Genomic DNA, 23,582 nt, shown 5'->3' on the forward strand with positions numbered 1-23,582 from the left:
GGAGGACTAGATATTATTTTTCTTATCTCCAGGATTTGTCTTTTGAAGAATAAAATATGTTTTCTCAGAGGAGTTGAGAGGATGTAATTCTTCCCTGCAGTGCTCAAGCCCTAGAAAGAGATTCAAATTGGAATAGACCAAAATAACTTCCTCACCATGGCAACATGTTTGCTGGTCTCTAGGAGCAAGGCTTTTGTGATCTGGGCGGAGGCCGAATCCCTCCACCTGGAATTTATTTCCACTTTTCATTTGCATAAATGTGACCAGCTCTGAAGAGTTCTCACCAGTTATCGTAAGAGGGAATGTTGAGTTTTGCTAGGAGTGTGGGAACTTTGCTGGCTGAGCATAACATGAACTTACGCTCTTAAATTTCAATGAGAAGCTCCCCCCAGATTAATTGGACATTACAGTGGTGGGATTGCTTTTCTGGGGCAGTTAGTAATTCTGCTCTTGTTTCTCTTTTGCTTCACTTTTAATGGTGAGTGTTTCCTAAAAGTGCTTAGTCACTCAGTTGTGTCCGACTCTTTCATGACCCCATGGACTGTACCCTGCCAGGCTCCTCTGTCTGTGAGATTTCTCAGGCAAGAATACTGGAGTGGGCTTCTCTCTCCTTCTCTGAGAGAGCCTCCTGGACCAGAGATTAAACCCACGTCTCCTACATAGGCAGGTAGATTCTTTACCCCTGAGCCACTTGGGAAGCCTGTTTCCTAAGTTCCCTTCATCAATGCCCTTCCATGACTCATTCTGGTTCCTGTGTCTGTCAGGCCACAGGCCCTTTGCACATGCTATTGAGCAGCTCTCTGACCCTGTTTTTTGGAGAAGCAGCAGTGTAGGAGCCACGCTGATCCCATAACAGAGGCACCCAGGGCTTAGTCAGGCGCAGTAGATTAATTATATGAACAAATCCCAAGGCTCTACAGTCAGGCATGTGTACATTTTCTACCTTTATACTTCTGCCCTCTGACCATTTTGTTGTCAGTTTAACAGGTCACCCTGCCCTTGACTGGATAGATTTTTTTTTCCCAACAGAAGGTAAAGGAAAAATTGAATAAACCAGATAGTATAAGGCCTAAACTTCCTACACCAACTAATCTCTCTTGTTCAAAGCTTCTAACCCTTTGGGGAAGAAAGCTTTACCCATCCTGTATGGAATCATAAACAGAAGAGAAGGGGGTTTTGTTTGTTGGTTTTGGGGTTTTACTAAACCTCCCTCAAAAAATTACTCATTCTTAGTAATTACTTATTTTCTTATTTTTACAGTGAGCAACATAAAAAGAAAATAGCCTATTCCCTCTTACTGCCAGGCATTTAATAGTAGTTATCCTGCCACTTTAATAGTCATTATCCTGCTTCACTTGCTAATGGCAAAGAGAAGATGGATTGAACGTCACAATTGGTTACATTGTTCCAAAAGTATCTTGTTTCAAGAGAGACAAAATTAGATGATCTGAAAGAAATCCTGTTATTTCAGGAGTTTATACAGTATAACCAGCAAAGTACCCAACAAAATGTGGCCTTGTGGACTTTTTTCTGGAAACCATCCTGACCCTGGGAAGCCTCAGGATGAAGGTCTCAACTCGTGGAAGAGCCTGAGAGCCTCTTACTCAGGAAAAATCTGCCTTGTTAGGAGTGAGCTCTAGTTCATTAAACCATAGTGGTTCTGAAGAGGTTATAGCATTTATTTACCTCGTTTCCTGGTGGCTCAGTCCGTAAAGAGTCTGTCTGCAGACCTGAGTTGACTGATTCCCCTGGAGAAGGAAATGACAGCCCACTCCAGTATTCCTGCCTGGAAAATCCCACGGACAGAGGAGCCTGGGGGCTACAGTCCAGGGGGTCACAACAGTCGGACACAACTTAGGGCTAAACGACCGCCTAGTACTTTATCTCTTGAATTAGCTCTGACAGGGGTATTACATTATTTTCTGGGTAGATAACTCCGTGTATATACCTATTAGGCTACAGGCCAAGTTGTTAGCTGCCCTACATGAAATCTTGGCTAAAACACACTTCATACGCGCTTATAATTTATGACACATAAAGTTTTCCATTCAGCATATGTTATCCTAAGAGGTATTTTGAAAGAATCTCTTCTCCAGTAAACCTACTCCTCATTTTCCTTCCTTCTCCATATTCCAAGAAAAGCATTTCTTGACTGCATTTCAGCCAGGATATTCCCACTGAGACGGTAGAATTCATTGGTCATGATGAAAAATATGGTGACCAGCTTAAAACAGGGGGCTGCACTTCACAGCCTCCCGGGGCTTTTTACCAGCTTGGACTTGACTTGCTGTTTCTAATTCATTTGCCCTGCTCCGTGGGGTTGTCAAAGGAATAGTGTTCTTCCTTTTAAATAGTGTCTTTCTTCCCAAAACTGCATTCCCCACAGATACACTCTTTACAGAGGAGTAGCCTCCCCCACCACTAAAATGTCACAGTTCCTTCAGGGCGAGCTGGAACCATTCAAAGGGCATAGCAGTAGGAGGCAGGAGCATTAATTAGGACCAGGAGGCCAGGCAGTGGAGAAGGGCGGCCGCTGGGCTCCAGTGGGCAAGCGGGCACAAGACTGCTTCTTGGGTCAGCATGACCACCTTTGTGTATTATGTCATCCCTTCCGTTTCCTTCTACCTCATCTTTCTTGTTTGAAACTCTCAGGACCATGGACTCTTAGTTTAGAAATAGATCCTAGATTAAGTTTGGCTTGTTATTAATGTTTAAACACTCTGGTTCTATCAGTTGATACGAACAAACTCCAGGTCACGTTCAGTTGAATCACCTTTAAGGTGAACAAGCTGCGATAGCCGTTGTCATGCCAGGGGCTGCCTGTTACCTGGTCAGCATGAATGAATGAATGACCTGCTTTGTGCCCAGCGTTTAAAGAAATGCTTGTATGTATTTGTTTATCTTTGGATCTCCTGGGTCTGCGTTGCTGCTCAGGCTTTCTCTCGTTGCGGAGAGCTGGGGCTCCCCTCTTGCTGCGGCACGCAGGCCTCTCGTGATGGCGGCTCCTCTCAGTGCGGAGCACAGACTCCAAGCCGTGTGGGCTGCGGTGATCATGGCACGTGGGCTCAGTCGTCGTGGCTCCAGGCTCTAGAGCGTAGGCTCAGTAGCTGTGGTCCACAGGCTTCATTGCTCTGCCGCATGTGGGATCTTCCCAGCTCCGAGACTGAACCTGTGTCTCCCGCGTTGGCAGGCAGATTCTTTACCACTGAGCCATGAGGCCAATCCCTGCGCCCAACTTTTGAAATAGAAAAAAAAGACTCATAAACTCGCCATGCAAGCAATGAACGTAAAGCAACTGGGAAAGTATAGAAGATAGTATTTAATGAAGTGCTAGATGATAGGGATACAGCGGCAACAATAGGGAGAGAAGACTGGAGGGATATAAGGTGGCAGAGAAAAGGTAAGATCAGTATCGGTCAGGGTTGGTCTAGGTGGGGAGGTTTCACATGAGACATTGATTTTGAAATTGGTGGGATTTGCGTTGGAGTTGGGGGGGAGACAGAGTGTCTTCCATATTGGGACTAGCAGAAGCACAGGCATGGACAGCATGGGCCTCCACAAGAGGACCGCAGAGGGATCACAGGGCGAAGAGCTGATGGAAGTACCTAGGTGCTGAACATGCAGCCAGAGAGGCTGGGGTTCCCGTGGCCCCTCCCGGTTACCCCGAGATATTTCCCAGTGGAAATCTGACTCTCACTTTATTTTTTGAGTTTAAAAACACTGGCTTCTCTAAGAAAATCATATCGCAGCATGAATACTGGACTCTTAGAATCCAGGACTGGAAAAGAATTTGGAAGATCTTCTAATCTAAGGTCTTACAGAGAAATGTCTCAAACGATGTTCTATGTCTCCCTTAAAGATAGTTCAGTACTTTCTTGACCCATTGTGAATTATTGAATTCTTACTTACCATTGAATCTCTTCCTGTCTTGATGGTGCCAAAAATGACCCTTTCTTAAAAGACCTTAAGTACCCCATGCACTGAGTCAAAGCTCAAACCACACCTGAACCTCAGTTTATATTTAAAATAAGGATGGTAATAGTATAGGCCCCTGATGGTTATCATGAGAGTTCATGTGGATAGGGCACTTAGTATGATGCCACAGCGGCTCACAGAGGTGCCCTTAAGTTAGTTGAAACATCATCATTCAACAAACGGGAGAAAGAAAGTTACCATATATTCTTCATAAGCCTGGAAGGGTGATGGGTACAAAGTTTTTCAGGTTAAAGTCAAGTCATCAAAATCACCATCCTAAGCAGATGTGAATCTCAAACACATGAGGCGAGTTCCTTGTCGGTTTCCAACTCAGCCCGCCAGTAGCTTCAGCTGCCAGTCTCTAGGAGACTTGCAGAGCTGAACCGCTTTTTCCAAAAGACTATTGCCCTGGCAGGTGTTCACTGGCTTCTTCCTGCAGCTCTTTTTTGCTTCTCCTGTTATTCACTCTTTCCCAAGTCTGGCTTCCTCTGCCCCCAAGACTCCCAGGACTCCCACCACGTCAGCGCCCTCTTGACAGCTCATCCCACCCCCCACCCCCGCAGGCGGGCACCCTCCCACCAGACCTGTGGCAGTTCTGCCTCACGGACCAACTGCCAGCCTCAGCTCTCAGGTATCCAAACGACGTCATCTGGGTTTCTCAAACTAGGAAACAAGATAGATCTGTTATTTCCACCGTGACAAAGCTCTTGGCCTTCTGGAAAATTCAGTACTTCACTACTGTTTTCTGATCCAGGAAAACAGACAATCAGATCTTTCTTGAAACATTTCATTTTGCAGTGAGAGCAGGGTGAAGGCATTTGAGTAGGTGCTGTTTGCCTTAAACTGTGACCAACTGCAGATTCCTTTTAGATGTCAAATGTCACAAATATTTCTCCAGAAGCTGTTTTTCTCCATCTAGAGGTAGTTGCAAGAGCATTAGAATTAAAGCTCTTTTAAAGTCATTAGGTTATTAGGGTATAGAAGTGTTTCCAGGCTTCTAGAAAGTATACATTAGGGACAATTAAAAAAAAAAAAATCAAACCTAGCCCATCTGACCTGGATAATTTTTCGTCTGGAACATTTAAAGCAAAGAGAAAAAGTTTAACGAATGGAAAGGCTGATTGTCCATGTAGATCTTCTTTCGTCCAGTAAAAATAGATCTTTGGTAACATAAAAGCGAAAGGGGAAAACACATGCATGGCATATGTGGCACCTGGGTCCTGGTGCCAAGACATAAATAAACTGATTTTCCAGGCTTGTGTCCAGATAAATTATTCAAGACTGGAGCCGGGAAATCCATCAGAGTAGCTGAATAGGAGCTCAGGGAGGGACCATCTTGGACATCACGTCTTCTGACACATAGAGGATGCATGGCTGTTCCAAGCTCCAGTACCTCTACTGTCCTAGAAAGAGGACCACTCAAGCCCTGGGTCTCAGGACCATCCTTCCCGCACTGCCTTGTATTTCCAGTTCTTTCTGCAGAGCCGCTCTCTGGGCTGGCCCTCCAGTAAGCTTCTTGTTAAAACAAGCAGGTAAATCTGTGGCCAGACCTTGTCCCTCTCAAGCCAGGAAGCCGCCACCTCCCACCCGTGGCCGCAGGGCTCCGTCTGACACAAGAGCCAGCTTGGAGGCTGTGTCAGTCAAGGGGAAGCCAGCTGCTGGCGTAGGCTCCTGGAACTTTCCGTGCTTTCATTCATTCGTGTCCAGGGAATCTGGTTTTATTTACTTGTTTTCATCCTTTAGACGGGAGAAGGCAATGGCACCCCACTCCAGTCCTCTTGCCTGGAAAATCCCATGGACAGAGGAGCCTGGTAGGCTGCAGTCCATGGGGTCGCAAAGAGTCGGACACGACTGAGTGACTCCACTTTCACTTTTCACTTTCATGCATTGGTGAAGGAAATGGCAACCCACTCCAGTGTTCTTGCCTGGAGAATCCCAGGGACAGGGTCGCACAGAGTCGGACACAACTGAAGTACTTAGCAGTAGCATCCTTGAGACAGTTTTACCGATTTGAGAAGGGAAGGCTTCTCCTCTGTTCAGCTGGAACCAAAGGAAAGTGTGGGTCATAAAACAGAGTTTCCAGCCAGGCAGGTGTGTTTCAGGCAAGTCTGAGTCTATCAGCACTGGTTAAAACTGTCCATTTTGGACTCATTTCCTTTGAAGTAATGATGTGAGCACAACATTAACAAGCCTTCAGGATGGAGTATCCCGGCAGGAGTTAAACTGGCTTTGGGGATCTCCCTTGAGTACAGAGGGCTTCCCTCGTGGCTCAGGCCGTAAAGAATCTGCCTGTAATGCAAGAGACCCGGATTTGATCCCAGGGTAAGGAAGATCTCCTGGAGAAGGAAATGGCAATCCACTCCAGTATTCTTGCCTGGAGAATTCCATGGACAGAGGAGTCTGGCAAGCTACAGTCCATGTGTTCACAAAGAATCAGACACAACCGAAAGACTAACCCATCTTGAGTACCTATAGTCTGTCTACATGTATATATATGTATAATATATATATTGCAGAATTTGGAAAACTATAAAGAAAATATAAACTACCTATTACTCCAGCCACTCAGAAATTAAGATTCTTTAAAAATATGTCCTTCTCTTTTTCTCAGTGTATATAAAATATTTTATGGGGCTCATAATTCAAAATGTGCTGTAATTTGCTTTTTCTCTTAATTTATCCTGAATATTTTGTTAGTAATAGCCTGATTTTTATGACTAATGTGCATTTAAACCAAGCTTGAGAGTATAAATCCCATAAATAATGCATCTCACATTTGCTTCCCTGACATGGATTGCATGTCTGCTCTGCGCCAGATGCTGTGCTGGGACCTCCCCCACTCAGAACCTGGACTGAATGAAAAGCCCTGAGACAAGGTGATGGCTGGGAGTGGTTCAGTCCCAAGCCACCCTGGGAAGTGGAGAGTTGGCTAAACTGCCCCCCTTTTTTGAGAGGTTCCAGAGAGTTCTCATCTTTTGCATAATAAATGGGTGAGAGGTAGAATGAAAAGAACGAGGCAGAATGGATGAGAAGGAAAAGATGTGGAAAAGGCAGTTTGAATCATTTTAGCAATAAACTCGAGACTCTCCGGTTCTGGATTGCTTCTTATGGGTCAACACCTTTTAATGTGCGTGCGTGCTAAGTCGCTTCAGTTATGTGTGACTCTGTGTGATCCCATGGACTGATGCCCTCCAGGCTCCTCTGTCCAGGGGATGCTCCAGGCAAGAATACTGGAGTGGGTTGCCATGCCCTCCTCCACGGGATCTTCCCGACCTAGGGATGGAACCCACTAAATACCTGGGGACAACTTGGACGTGGGTGTGACTCCAGGCCCAGATGACAGAGAATCGAGGTGGCCAGCACAGGGCAGGGCCCCCACCTCCCCTGCCTGCTAGCTGAGTGGCCCCAGGTAAGTCACCTTGCCTGCTGGGCCTTAGCTTCCTCATCTGTATAAAGGGAAGCATACTTTTAGATACCTCTATACGCTTGCTCTGAGGACCACAGAAGGTAATCCATGTCAAGTGCTGACACATGGAAAATCCAGTAAATGTTGACTGTGGCTACAGTGACAAGAGTGTGGAATCTTTAAAGCACCATTTTAAGGGAAGATAAATCGGGTCATCTGAGAGTTCAGTGTTTGAGTGTGAAGCCACGTAGAATTGCATCCAGCAATGTGAGCATTCTTTTCTATATATTTATTTATTTGTTGGCCTGCATGGGGTCTTAGTTGTGGCATGCGGGATCTTCGATCTTCACTGCAGCATGCGAACTCTTAGTTGCAGCATGTGGGTGGGATCTAGTTCCCTGACCGGGGGTTGAACCTGGGCGGCCCCTGCATTGGTAGTGCAGAGTCTCAGCCACTGGATCACCAGGGAATCCCCACGTAAGCATTCTTGAAAGTCGAAGTTCTGCGTTAGTCACGAATGAGTAAAATATTAGTGCGGTACGGTGTGCTCGTAAAATAACCCTTAGTGAAGAAGTGCTTGAGGACTTTGTGTCCTTTGCATCATAGCATCACAGGTTGTATCTAAAGGTCTTCATGGATTATCTTATTTCATTGATTCCAAGGGGCATATTTGCCACGTTTGAGCATCTCTAAGTCAGAGTATGTCTTATTGATGTAAGATACATCTAATTTTTTAGATTCCACATATAACTGACATCATGCAATATTTGTCTTTCTGTGCCTGGCTTATTTCATTCAGCATGATGTTCTCCAGATTCATCCATATTGTCACAAATGGCAGGATTTTCTTCTTTTTTACGGCTCAATAATGTCCCACTATATATGTGTGTATAATATTAATGTTTGTGTACATATACAAACTATATGTGTGTATAATATTCATATTTATATATCTGAATATATGAATAATATATACCCACTCATGTTTTCTTTATCTATTCATCCATCAACACTCAGATTGTTTCCATACCTTGGTTATTGTCAATAATGCTGCAGTGAACATGGGAATAAGATGTATCTTCGAGATACTGATTTCATTTCCTTTGGGTGCCTTTCCTTTACCCAGAAGTAAAATTGCTGAATCACAGGCTCGTTCTGTTTTTCATTTTGAACCCCCCAGTGTTTTCCGCAATGACTGCACCCACCATCAGTGTACACTGGCTCCGTTTACTCCACGTTCTCAACAACACTTTTCATCTTTGACTTGTTTGATAGTAATGATCCCTACTAGGTGTGAGGTGATGTCTTACTGTGGTTTGGACTTAATGATTAGTGAAGCTGAGCCTTTTGTCACATACCTGACTCCAGTTGGCCGTTTGTATATCTTCTTTGGAAAACTGTCTTTTAGGTCCTTTTCCCATTTTTTAAATTGGGTTATTTGGGGAGGGGGTTGCTGTTGAGTCGTTAGAGTCCCTTATATATTTTGGATATCAATCCCCTGTTGGATGTAAGATCCGTAAATATTTTCTTCCATTCTCTGGATTGCCCTTTTGTTTTGTTCTTTCCTTTGCTGTGCAGAAACTTGTTAGTTTGACGTAGTCCCACTTTTTATTTTTGCTTTTATTGCCTGAGCTTTTGGTGTCAGATCTAAAAAATGGCTGCCAACACCAATGCCAGGGAGGTTTCCCCCTGTTTTCTTTTTTTTTTAAATTTTTTTATTTTTCCCCCCTGTTTTCTTCTAGGAGTCTTGTGGCTGCAGGGCTTACTTTTAAGTCTTTAATCCATTTAGACGTTGATTTTGGTGCGTGGTGTAAAATTCCATTCTTTGGCATGTCGATATCCAGTGTTTCCAATACCACTTATTGAGAAGTATCGTCCTTCACCCATTTTGTTTTCTTGGTGTCTTTGTCAAAAATGAGTTGACTGTAAAAGTGTGGGTTGATTTCTGGGTTCTCTATTCTATTCCATTGATCTATGTGTCTGCTTTTATGCCAGTACCAAGCTGTTTTGATTGATGTAGCTTGGTGATATAGTTTGAAATCAGGACACGTGATGCTTCCAGCTTTCCTCTTCTTATTCAAGATTGCTTTAGTTATTTTGGATCCTTCATATTTCCATATGAATTTTATAGTTGTTTTTTCCTATTTCTGTGAAAAATACAGAAATTCAAAATTCTGTTAGAATTTTGATAGATTAAATCTGTAGATTGCTTTGGGTAATGTGGATATTTTAACAATATCATTTCTTCCAATTGATGAATACAAGAAATTTTTCCATTTATTTGTGTCTTCTTCAATTTCTTTCATCAACGTTTTATCATTCTCAGCACATATACCTTCTACCTTTTGGTTAAATTTATTCCTAAGTATTTTATTATTTTTGATGCTATTGTAAATAGGATTTTTTAAAATTTAATTTTTGTATAGTTATGTATTGATTTTGTATCCTGCAGCTTTACTGACTTCATTTTTAGTTTTAACATTTTGTGGGAGGGGGGAAGTCTTTAGGGTTTTCAGTATACAGGATCATTTCATCTGCAAACAGGAACAATTTTACTTCTTTATTTCCAATTTGCATGCCTTTTATTTCTTTTTCTTGCCTAGTTGTTCTGGCTAGATCTTCCAGTACTGTGTTGAATAGAAGTGGTGAGAGTGGGCAGCCTTGACTTGCTCTGATCATAAAGGAAAAGCTTTCAGCTTTTTCCCATTAAGTATGATGTAAGTTATGAGCTTGTTAGTTATGGCCTTTATTATGTTGAGGTACATCCTTCTATGGGCTTCCCCTGGTGGCTCAGTGGTAAAAAAAATCTTCCTACAATGCAGGAGATGCAGATTTGATCCCTGGGTCAGTAAGATCCTCTGGAGAAGGAAATGTCAATGCACTCTAGTATTCTTACCTGAAAAATCCTGTGGACAGAGGAGTCTGGCGGGCTACAGTCCATGGGTCATAAAAGAGTCAGACATAAACTGAGCAACTAAACAACATTCTTCTATACCTAATTTGTTGAGAGTTTCTATCATGAAAGGATGTTGAATTTTGTCAAATGCTTTTTCTGTTGAGATGATCATATGATTTTTATCTTCCATTGTATTAACATGATGTATCCCGTTTATCAACTTGCATATGTTGAACCATTCTTACATCTTTGCATAAATTTTCTTTATTTTTAAAGAATTAAGTACCACTTTCCACCAAAGCATTAACTTTAAAGGGCTTTCATTTTTGTAACTTGAAAGAGAAACTTTGATTTATGAGTAAAATATGTATACTTATGAGAGACCAATGAATTCATAGGTTTTTGAGAACCCACAGCAGTATTTCACAAAGTAATAATGCCTTTTCTGAAACCAGTTTTATTCTTTATCTTAAAAACCTCTTAAAATTTATAAAATATTCATACACACTTTAAAAATTGAACTTTAACCCTTTATAATAAGACATTGTTACTAAAAAGCACCATAGTCTTTAACTTATTCTCTTTGGTTATTGAGGGATATTCTAGCCCACATTTAGTTCAGACTTATTTATTTTTCATTTACTGTAATATCAGTGGGGGAATTTTGGAATTCACTCTAGAGTCAACTGGCTTCCAACTGAAGGTAATTTAAAGTTACACTGATTTTGTTTTCTCATTACAGAAGCAATACATAACATAGTAATCCTGGAACACTTTGGAATACAGAAAATACATTTTAAAAGAAGAAAAAGTCATCCAAAGTTTAAGAACATTAAAAATAATTGCTATTAACATTTTAGTGTATTTCCTTACTATCTTTTTATATAATTTTCATATACTTATTAGCAAATATGTTTGTGCATACACATAGCATATATAAAATCTTATATATGTAGGCATCATACTCCATGTACACGTCACTTTTTTTTAACAACGTTGGATAGTATTTTCATGTATCATTAACTATCGTTCAGCACTTTTACAACTACATAGTGTTTGCTTTTACAGATATATGGTAATTCATTCAACCATTTGCCAACTGTTGGTCATTGAGGTTGTTTCAGATTCTCTTGATGTTATTAACTTCGTCAAACATAAAACTGGTACAATTGAGGTGCTGACGAGGGAGAGGAGCATCACGGAGATGTGCCAAGTGGTTAGACAGCAAAGCAGAGAGTCCCCTTAGTGGAAGACCAAGGAAGGAAAGGCTAAACTTGGACCTGGTTGTAGAAGCAGAAAGAGATGCACATGAAGACTATTGTGTTAGACTTGACAAAAGATGGACCCTCTTGAAGTATGAGTCAAGAAACCCTTCAAAGTTGAGTTTGTATGTTGGGGAAAACAGATGCCATAAACAGAAAGTATCGGATTTGGAGGAGGAGCTTAGGCGTGTTGAGGATGAGCATCATTTACCATGATGCTGATGGTCAGCTCTAATGGACTCTCAGGACTGGAGATGAAAAAAGTCGTAAATGGATAGAGAATGTCGTGATGAATTCATGGGGAAACTGGGTGTGTTTGAAGGTGATCCTGCACAGATGGAGGAAAATAGTTGAAGGTTTTAGGAATGGCCCGTATTTTAGTGAGAAGGAAAGGAATAACCAGTAAAAGAAGAGGAGGACGGGAAGGAAGGGGAGAGAGAATGGGAATCGGAACTTGGGGAACTTGAGAAACTTGTTGAGAGCCCAGGAAGGGCGAGAACTCCGGGAATAAAACGCACAGTGCGAAGTGCCACAGCTCTCTGTGCTACTGAGAGGTTCATTGCAACTTTGAAATATTTTTTCTCACTGGCGATATGACCCTAAGCCAACTTTAAAGGCGTTTGGGAGCAGGTGGGTGGAACCTGCCATTTTGAAAGTTTGGTGGTGAAAGGAAGGAAAAAGCGGGGGTGTGCATTTGAGGCAGTCAGAGGAGGCTGGAGGGAGCGGGTGTGTGTGCCTTGGTGATCGCACACCGGCTATCTATCGTGATCGCTGCCTCGGCACTTCTGTCCTCTGCCGAATGTCTCCTGCAAAACCAGCCTTTCACCGTGAAGCTGCCTTGGAAATAGAAGAGACTGAACTCATATAGGCAGCTTGCCTTGTTGGCCTAAAAATTACTGCTTGAAAAAGCAGAAAGGAAGCCTTCACGTTTTAGAACCTTCAAAGGGATAATTTATTCAAGGTGGGAAAAACATCTTTCTTTCAGGCAACCACTGAAGAGACGGCAGCGAACAGTCAAGAAGATGAAGACGACGGTGAAGAAGCAGGAAAAGGGAATACAGGAGTTGCCTCATCAGGTTTGTTTTTGTAACAGACTGGGTTTTAAAGATAAACCGTAACCCTTAAACTTTATTGAAAATAAAAACGGTCGTGAATGAGGCGAGTCTCTAACCGGTGTGGTTGTGCTGCCACCTAGCGGCGTCCCGGGGAAATTCTGACCATGTGGTTTTATCTTGTAAAAAAGCAAGGCTTCCTGCGTCTTTGCTTCCTGATTTTGTTTTTGAAAGTTTACCTCCATCATTACAAAAAGATTATATTTCTCAAAATAAGTAATGCTAAAAACTGAATGTTATGTTTAACACAGTAATAGCAATTTTAAATACCAGGTTTAAAATATATCATAAAAATAGATCTTAAAACAGCAAAACTGGTGAATAATTTAAAAGAATACGGTAATGCTACGCATATGAATAGTGAGTTCAAATAGAGACTCGCTCTTCCTAAAGCAGCATATCTCAATATTTTAACACATTTTTCTTTTGATAAAGCATGAAAACTTCTCACCCTCCTTTAATACCAAATTATTTTTAAAAAGCACCTTAAACTAAACGAAATGTCATTACTAAAAATTTTAGCATACACTTTTTCAAACTAGACTGTACCTCCACACGTCAATATGCCCCTTCAGATGGTGACTTTTTCACCCACTTTACATATTCAAGAACACAATTTTCATTGTATTATATAAACTACACAACGCTTAACACATTCCAGTTATGAAAACTTGATGTTAAAAAGGAGTATTGAGATACAAAAGGAAGAGTCAGGTTGCCACTCATTTGGATAGAAATTTAGATAGAAATTATCTGTAAATGTTCTCCCATGCAACCCACCTCCCTTAATATTCTGCGTCAGCATTTTGTCCCATGTAGTGTTATTCATATGTACACTGGGACTCTTATTCAGAACATAGGTTTTCATAGTGGGGTTCTTTGATGTGTTTTATGTTGCTTGATTTTTTAAATAATACCATGGAAAGGCCTAGAGAATCCTAGCATCCCAGGCTCTTCTGCACCTCTCATCATGCTGTGATCCAGCCGCATGTGGCCCAGGACAGGATGTGTGCTCAGCGTCCTCTGCGGGATGGCAGAACTGAGCCTTCATACAGTTTTCATCTCCTCTGTGTTTCTGAATGTAACTCCATTCCAGAGCCACAGCTTTTTACAACAACTGTGACCAGATCCAGCCCCACCGTGGCCTTCGTGGAGCTTTCCCCCAGCCCTCAGCTGAAGAATGAGGTGCCAGAAGAGAAGGAGCCGAAGAACCCAGAAAATGAGATGAGCGGAAAGGTGGAGCTGGTGCTGTCCCAGAAGGTGAGGCGGGCCGAAGCCGGTACGGCCGCGACTCTCGCGGCTTCGCGTTGCTGCTGGCTGCTACCGCGGCAGGCCGCACAGTGAAGCTCTATTTTCTCTCCTGATCCTTTTTCCTACCTTTAAGGTGTATACTTTTCTAAAGACAAATATAATACATGCTCATTGTAAAAAAAATAATAATAAGTGTATATAGAAGGATGTCTGTATAGTCCATTTGGGCTGCTGTAACAGAAAACCACAGTCTGGGTGGCTTATAAACAACAGAAATTTTTCTCTCAGTTCTAGAGCGGAGAGATCCAAGATCAAGGCACCCGTGGATTTGGTGTCTGGTGAGAATCCATTTCCTGGTTCATAGGCGGCCGTCCTTTAGCTGTGTCCTCGCTTGGCAGAAGGGGCGAGGGAGCTCTCGAGTCCCTTCTGTAAGGACCATGGAAACATTGTTTTCAAGGGTTCTTAACTCTGTGTGTGTACATACACACACCATGGACCCTTTGTCTATCTGGCAAACAGTGTTCTCAGAATAATATTGTTTAAACCATCAAATGCATAGGATTACCAAGTTTTCCTTGGTATCAAGTGGGTCAAAGTACATATCATCACATGGATTCTTCTCTGTGGACCCCAGCTTAAGAATTGCGGCTAGTTGATTAGCAGATGGAATAATGGTCTGTGGACCCAGTGCTTCTCACACACGTGAACTTCTCCTTTCCCTATCGCACAGTTATCTTTTAGAGAAAGAAGGCAAAAGATGATGACAGTGGTTGCAACAGCTTTTATTTTCTGACTTCCTTTGAGAGTGTTGCTTTTATAATTCCAAGTAGCCGTGCACACAGGCTGACCTTTTACATAGTGGTTATTTTCAGCATTTCTGCTGATGATTAACTGTTTCCCTTACAATCAGGCATTATCTGACACAGGTTTGTGTCAGACTCTACTATGGGGAAAATGGTATGAGGTTAAGATTTGAGGGTTGTCCACTTTGGTAACTCTCGGTCTTAAGTGTTGCTGCGTGTTTAACACTGAAGTTCATGTGGACACCTGCTTGACCTCCATAATACAGAACGACTCACTCTATTTTTCTCAGGATTCCACTAGGGTTGAATATATTAGTCATCAAGAAAAATAAAATCCTACAGAGAAGAAATTCTAGACATTGAATCGTCCTGAGGCCCAAACAAGAGATAAGCTTATGATGAAACAAGTGCTCTAGAACCTCACTGACCATCGAATTAATCTCTTCAAGGCCACCAGCCAATGAATCAGAGAAGGTCCTGTAAGAGCTGAAAGGACACGAACCGATGCAGCCACGCTGCTCATGCCGACCCCTGACTCTTAATATTAGCTGTCAGTTTGGTTACCTGTTCACTCAGCAGTCAGTTGATTAGAAGCAACAAGTCGGAAGGAGGTGTTCTACCAAAGGCCATTCAATAGCAATAACCAGAAACATCTGCTTTTACAAACCAAACATAAAAAATTTTAAAGCCTGTAATTTTGGAACTATTTACCATAAGGTTATGTGGGCTAACCTGCTTCAAAAATCCCTCAAGGGCCATGTCCCTGTGGCACTGTTTGATATAACGGTTATTTACAATAATGCTTCTTTGTCAACAAGCACAGTATATTGTCTTTAATGCGCTTTGCACAACTTTGTGGGAAGTTATGTAGCGTCTCAAGAATAATGCCCGTTAGAATGTATTATTACTTTAATATTTAACACTAACATAGTTAAAAAAATGTTTAAATCTTATGTGGAACGTCTTACTTCCTGATATTACAAATTCAGTATTATGCAGTACCACGAAACTCTGGTTAATTCCAATGAGAAAATGAGACAGAGTGATGCATAATCTCAAAGACAGAACGTTGTCTTCTGAGTCTGAAGAAAAGTGATCATCAAATTTTTATGCTGTAGTTTGAGTTCTATGAAAAACTGAACTCTGTATTAATGTAGAAAGCATGAAGGGGGTTTGGAGAAGGGACAACATTTTCTATTTATGGTTTTAATGTTTGCGCTTATTTACTTATGTAATAGCCATGGACCTTTAAATTTTATTCCACCTGTGCATTTGTTAATGGCCGGTACCTGTGATGCTTATGTCTGTTGCCTGTGTTCCAGGTGGTAAAGCCAAAATCTCCCGAGCCAGAAGCAACCCTGACATTTCCATTTCTAGACAAAATGCCTGAAACCAACCAGTCACCTTTGCCAAATCTCAATTCTCAAGGTAAAAAGAAGGAAATGTTTTGTTTTAGTTCTACATGTTCTGCTGGGCCCATTTGTAGTGAAATAGTCTTTATTATAAAGACAGATTCCTTTTTGTATGTTGCTGTACCTTTAGCTATTGGGTTTTCCCAGAGTCCATGGGGGCTGAATTAATACCATCAGAACGAGAGCTGGGGCTATATTCTATTTGGCTTAACCAGAAACTCCAGCTGCTGGAACCACTTCGTCAGCCAGGCACAGTAGGGCCTGCACAAGTGTTTAATACCTGAAAGTAGTTTGTATGGCCTCTAAAACGTTTTTAAAATTGCAGAATAAAAAATCAATAACTTTAATAGTTTTATCATGTCAGCTTCATTAATTGTTAATTATTAATCTCTAGTCTTCTTAAAAATACTTCATTTAATTTGACAACGATTTGACTGTGATTTTGGAAGGAAGTCAGATTTCCTTACTCTGTAATACTTGCTGGATATGCATGATGATTACTGAGAAATCCTTCATGATCATAGATTAAATGTGTTACTCACAACCAAAACTAATCTTTCCAAAAATCTTTATGCCAAGAATATATATATATATATATATATATATACACACCTATTGTGCACATATATATAGACTGAGGATGTATCTTAATATAAATCATTTGTTTGATACGTTTGAATACTTTTGATATAATGTGGAGAGTGGTAGCCTCAAAAAATATTGGGTGTTCAGGGCCTATGAAGGTGTTAGAATGCAGTGACTACTGCAAACTCCCCAGGGTTTTAGGCCTGCTTACTTGTGAATGCACCCCCTTTGCTCTTTAGAAGCCCAGCTTGAATCCCTTTATCGTGGTAAGGACTGCACGTTCCCACACCGCTAGAAAGGAGCCTTAAGAATGTGAACAGTGGAGGGGTGGGTCCTGAGGACTCCGTGATTTGTAGGGACTGCTTCACAAGAGACAGACCACTGGCTTTACTGGTGTGACGTGAAAATGGCTAGACTTCAGGAGGCAAACACTGTTTAAGATTTCTTGTTTTTCTTTTTTAATGCACTTTCCCTAGTGCATTTTATAGATTTATCAATCCAGGCAAAGAGAGATTGTACAGGTCACTGTGACTGGGGATTTGTTACTTTTCTTTTCCACGCTGGGCAGCGATTTGGCAGAATCTGAATTGGCTTCCATTAGTCTTTGTTGATGGCTGGGAGATAAGTTAGGCTCTAACTGCATAGCAGGAAGTACTCGGGAGGGAATTAATTGGCACAGGTACTGATGATCGCTAACTTCTTCTAAATGTGGAAACAAGTTTAATACTATCTTCAAAGCATTTGATTTAAATTTCTCAGCCCTCCTGTCCTGAAGGGAATGGACAAAAATAAATTCTCCCAACTGGGCCAGGAATTGTTCACATTTAGATTTTAATTCTGCCCTATCTCTAGCACTTTTTTGTAGATAAGTAATATAAAGAGGAAATAGATATTTTAAGCCATATTAATAGTTTTTCTGTCTTATGTATTTTTCCATCTCATTATCTGTTGAAAGGCATTTCAATTTTGTAAAATGTGCTGTTGAACTAAGGGACTTGACTTCATGCTTTATCTAAGGTGAATGATTAAAAAATAACATTCAGTAGCACCGGAGCATTTCCAAAATCATTCTTCAAGATGAGATTATATTTGTCATACACGTGTTCCAAGTTCTTGTCTGGCTCATGGAACTGTAATTACAGCTGCAGGCTCTGGAGATAGAAGACCCACATTCAGATTCTGTCTCTTCTGGTTCTTATCTGTATGATCTTACCCACTAAGTTCTTTCTAGTCTGTCATCTGTAAACTGGAAATAATAATAGTTCAAACTTCATAAGGCCATTGGAAGAGTTAGATAGGATAAACAAAAAAAAGAGAGCAAGAAAAGCATTTAGCTTAATATCTGGCCCAGAATAAGCACTTTAATAAAATCTAGGAGCTGCAGAACAGTTGAATAGGAGTGGAAGTGTAAAGCAAGGTGCCAGGCATGAATAAACCTTTCTCAAATGCTCTCCTCAAAAGAGGAGTGTGTATATTATAGAGATATAGCTTAAGCAGTGATTTTCAAGCACGAGTGTATGACAGGGTCCTCTGTAGGACTCGTTAAAACACAGACCTCATGCTCTACACCTGTCATGTCTGATTCAGTGGCCTGGGGCCACAGTATTTGCATTTCTAACAAGTTCCCCAAGTCGAGGCTGATGCCACAGACAGAGGGATCATACTCTGGAAACCACTGGCTTGAAGTATGTGTTTAAATTGTGCACCAAGGACATCACTGGTAGATGTAAAAATAACAGTGATACTTGTTTGGAATGTATCAAGTTCTTTCTTTGTATCTTTCAGGAAGCAAAAGGCCTCTAATCAATGTGTTCTTAAAAGACATGATTTGTCTTTAATTCGGGGTGGGGGGGGGCAGTTTAGGGCTCTGCCCAGATGTAAAAAGTCAGTGCACATTTAAGTGACTAGTCAGAGGCTGCACGTCAAGTCCAGAGGATCCTGTAGGGCTGGGATCAGGAGTCTGGGAGCCACACCTAATATTCTGTCCCCAGGACAATGATGTCACCACCATCACCACTGAGTCCTCTGTCTCTCGGCCGATCAGAGAGGCTACCACAGATTTACTGGAGGCCCTAGTGATGCTCCACAGATTTCCCTCCAACATACACAGTGCATAAATAATCTTTAAATACTCCAAAAGCATTCATAAAATGCATTTAAAGATGACAATTTCCTTTTCTCAACTGTCTCCCAACAGTAGAAAAATAGCTCAAATGGATGTTTCAGGGAAATATGTGCGCATTTTAAAAACTGATGTCATTATTTGCATCAAGAATGATGACAGATGAGCCCAACACAAACGTTCAGGATGCAAATGCTTGCCTTGAGCTTCTGTCTGTTTGATGCTACCCCATTAGAGATACACGCATATACATCCTTTTGCTGCACATGTACGTAACTGCCACCACAGACTTCCATAATAACCTTTATAAAGTGTGTAAAAATAATTGAACTCATCTCTGCTGTCTTTTATACTTTTTTCTAGTGCTCTCCAAAAGCAATGTCAGCTATGCATATTTTGCCCTTGCATAGTATATTCTCCCTCCATATTGAGATTCAGCATCTTAAGTATCACCTTTAAGTATGAGCCCCTAAAATTCAAACCAAAACCAAGACAAAGTATAGCATAAGCTTGCCCATCTATTGACTTTTGTCCACATCTTTGCGTTTTGTGTCTGTTTTATGGTGATGCTTAGATTCTTAAATATAGGTACTTACAGAGAACATATGTAACAGGGGTCCCCAACTGGGACCAGGCTGCAGAGCGGGCAGTGAGCAGCGGGCGAACAAGTGAAGCTTCGTGTGTGTTGGCAGCGGCTCCCCATTGCCCACATCACTGCTTGAGCTCTGCCTCCTGTATTAGAGCATTAGATCCTCATAGAAGCGCAGACCCGCCTGTGAACTGCCCATGCGAGGGACCTAGGCTCTGCACCCCTTATGAGAATCATCCTGAAACCATCCCCCCCGCCCACTGTGTGGAGAAATTGTCTTCCACAGAATCCGTCCCTGATGCCAGAAAGGCTGGGGTCTGCTGATACACAAAGGTGTACTTGAGATTCTTTCCCCCTCGGTCCTTGTGTGGACGACAGCCAGACCTCCGCTGGTGTTTGGGAGCACGGCTCTGTTCAAGTCTCACCCCTGTTCTCATGGTTTTCTGTCTGTTCTGTTCTGCCGTCTCATCTAGAGTCGCCTGGCACTGCCGGCGTTCCGCTGAGAGTTCAGAACTCTTGGCGACGCTCCCGGTTTTTCTCCCGGTCAGGTAAAATGCGTCCTGGGCAGCTCTGCTGCTTTTGTGCAAAAATCCGTGTTGTGGGCAACCAGCGCTATCTGGTTCCTTTCTTCATTTCTGATTCCAGAGGGGGCGTGGAAAGCTTGTTTCGGGCACACAGTTAAGCAGAGTTAATTCTTTGATATCAGCACCAGTTAATGCTAAAATTGGGGGGAAGTTCATGGAATTTGACTTTGATTTTGAAAATCCAAAGAAACAATATTTACCTCTTTCTTTATGGTCCTCTTCTGTTTGTAAAATAAAAATTGGAAGCATTTAGCAGGACCTGGTCACGGTTCTCTTGTTAACTGTGTCTCCCTCTCTACCTCCTGATGACGTCTGGCCTCTGTGTGGGCTCCTTCTCCACGTCTGACCGTGGGGGCTGCCAGTCAAGCCAGAGTGTGAGGTGCATTAAAAGCAGCACTCGGAGGAATCGATTTTGCTTCCTGTAGCCTAGTACCTGGTGCTAATTGATGTGATCAATCATGTTATACCGGTCGCGACTTCTCTTGGTGATGGGTGCAAGCTGCTTCAGAGGCCTGCTTTATTGTGATTCTCTAGTGCTCTTGGCTTACCAAAAAAAGTTGGTTTGAAGTTGACATGGGAACCACACTCCACTGAAGAGGATCAAAAAAGAAAGACAATTAGACGGTTCTCACCTTGTGATCTTTTTTCCCTTTCTTTCTGTACAGTGGATTCTCCAAGTAGTGAAAAGTCACCTGTGACTACACCTGTAAGTAACTCCTGTTAAGAAATAAGATCATGCATTTAGTGGATTTTAATTTATAAGGTATTTAATTCACTTAGGATTCAATCCAAAAGGGGCTTCAAACTTTTGATTGGAAAAGAATATTTGTATAAGTTGTGTGTAATGCTGTCAGTTGAATCATGAAGAAAGACATGGATTATCATTTTGCAAAGTTGAAAACAAAATGGTGAGTCAGGAAAGTAAAATCAAAACTAAAATCAAAAAGTAATAAAATATGTAACTTATTTAGGCATTCAAAAATCATTTTTAAAATTTTTAATTAAAAATTATATTTTTCAAAATTGTTTTCTCAGTTGGACAGTACATTAACACAGTATACTACTGGCAGATAGGGCCCAGCCTGGAACATGTCTGGGTGACCCAAGCTGTCTGAGTTACACTTCTCACAGTCAGCATCTTGAATAATATTAACTGTATGTTTAGTTTTCAATTTTTTATTTTGATGAAATGAAAAAAAGCATTTGCTAATTAAAATGTCAAGTCACATGACACTGAAAATTCCCTGCCCCTGAGTTATGCCCGAACACTCTCTGTAGATCTGACTCTTCTCTGAGCTGAGTGTTTCTGGTGCTGGGCCTGTCACCCTTACTCTCTGAAATTCCCATCGAATCTGGAGCCTTCCTCTACGGGACAGTCAACTGTAGCATTTCTTGAGCGACCCAGGTTTCACCACACAATCATTATTGTACCTTTGATTACAGACTTGCTAACCATATGACCCTGAAGGTGCTATATATCTTTTCTGAAACTTGTCTTCCTTGGTCATACAATGAGATAGTAATACTTTCCTTTCAGGGTGTTATGAGCTTCATTTGAAATAATTACACACAAATCTCCAGCATAGTGCCTGATACATGAACGAATCCTTCCCAATGGCTGATCCAAGAGGCCCACCATGGCCAAAACTAATTCGTCTCTGTGGGTAAATTGTCTCACCTTAGGAATTCCTAAGTGCAGGATGGAGAAGGGTCGCATCACCCAGTATAACATAATTCACTGATTTCCATTTTAATGACACAAGAACAACACTGTCAAATTGTTCTTGTTCCCCTGGGCAGGGGTGGAAAGAAGGGGTGTCCTAAAGAGATACATTCTTATTTCTAAGGTATGGAAAATAGAATAAGAAAGAGACAAGTTACTGACCTATATAAGTGAATTCCCTGAAAATACTGACCTAAATTTGATGTTCTTTTGACTTTTTGTGGCCATCCCTGCCATTTGCAGGACCCACAAGCATGAGTATGGGTTGGGGTCCACATTTCACATGTCTAAGTACATTCTCAGGATTCGGAGACAGTGCCATGCGGCTCCCAAAACCAGCCCATCAGAACAGAGGGGAGAGCAGAAGCACAGTGGCTGGGGAGACGTGTTCTCCTCAGCACCCACTCTGGGTGAAAGGGAGGCCAGCCTTAAGTACAGGCGTCTGTCCACTGTGGCTGACGTTAAGGACCAGTTATGGTTTTTCTTACCCCTTCGGCTCTGAAACTCATTCATCTTCCATGGCCCAGGTGCCCACCGTGGTTTATGCATCCTGCTCCCATTATTTCCATTCACTCACTTGATTCCCCAAATCACACACTCTCTCTCTCACACACACACATAAAACCTGTTTAAAAGACCCAAACAAACTCCAACAGGGGTTCTGTATCAATCTAGAGGGGTGAGATGGGGCAGGAGATGGGGAGGGAGGTTCTAAAGGGAGGGAATATATCTCTCCCTATGGCTGATTCATGTTAAGGAAGGTTTGACAGAAAACAACAAAATTCTGTAAAGCAGTTATCCTTCAATAAAAAAATAAAATAACATAGGGGGGGAAAAAAAGACCACGAAAAAAAAGTCTTTGTGTTTGCATGTTTCTTATGCAGGCCCTGGGCAGTCCTGCTGAGATAAGCACGCCTATTTGCTTGAACCCAGGATCAGTATGCAGAATGAGTAGCTTATGCTCAGGAGTGTGAATACATTTAAGAAATCGCTTTTAAGAGAAATGAAGCAAAAGCCTTCCCATGCCAGTGGCTAATTACTTTGTGTTTTCATTAGCTCCAAAACGGTTCAAAGAATCATACCAGCATTCTGGAAGTAAACCAAAGAGGGATTAAGGCTAAAAAGTGGTTTCCATGTAGTCCAGTAGTTAAGTCTCCATGCTCCCAATGCAGAGGGTATGAGTTCAATCCCTAGTCAAGGAACTAAGATCCTGCATGCCAAGTGGCAAAGCCAAAAAAAAAAAAGGTAGTTTCTGCCAACAAAGAGTACCTTTAGATATGGGAAGGTGTCTGCTTCTGCATGTCCATCTGAGTATCAGACCCGGAGCTAATTGTGTCCCTTGTCCCTGCCTGGCCTCGAGGACGTGGCTGAATTTCGATCATGGTTTTCTTTTCTGAGCAGTTCAAGTCCTGGGCGTGGGACCCAGAAGAGGAGCGCAGGCGGCAGGAAAAGTGGCAGCACGAGCAGGAACGCTTGCTCCAGGTGGGTCTGCAGCTTTTCCCCTCTTTCAGGGATGCTCTCCTAATTTCTGTTGTGTTAAATAGTCATTTAGCACAGGAGGTGCATGGACTCAGCTTCTTCTCAGAAGTTGTTGAGCCTAAGTTCATCCATTTTGTGCCCATGAGACAGAATGCCCAATGTCTAATTCCTCCCACCAGAGGTTACACAGATGAACATAAGGAAAAAAAAGTTTCACTCGGAAAAAAATTCAGGTATTCATTAAGGGCCCACTGACCCATTCATCATCTCCTTAGCTGCCAGTCAAATTCCAGTCCAGCCAAGGGTGGGAAAAAAATCAGAAAGCTATTTGATGGCATACATGTGAAATAACATTTGACCTGAGTTTTATACCTTAAGTAGAA

The 23,582-nt window shown here is 41.9% G+C and overlaps 1 protein-coding gene across 1 annotated transcript in view; it reads left to right on the forward strand.

The window, feature by feature from the left end:
• Positions 1-23,582, forward strand: part of LIMCH1 (LIM and calponin homology domains 1) — a 360,985-nt gene that overhangs the window by 315,575 nt on the left and 21,828 nt on the right. Inside the window, 5 exon segments of the mRNA XM_061164658.1 lie at positions 12,525-12,615; positions 13,748-13,911; positions 16,028-16,133; positions 20,663-20,703; positions 23,122-23,202. Coding sequence (XP_061020641.1) covers positions 12,525-12,615; positions 13,748-13,911; positions 16,028-16,133; positions 20,663-20,703; positions 23,122-23,202 — 483 coding nt within the window.

Source organism: Dama dama, chromosome 17, assembly GCF_033118175.1.
Source record: "Dama dama isolate Ldn47 chromosome 17, ASM3311817v1, whole genome shotgun sequence".
In the NCBI taxonomy this organism is placed as follows: domain Eukaryota; kingdom Metazoa; phylum Chordata; class Mammalia; order Artiodactyla; family Cervidae; genus Dama; species Dama dama.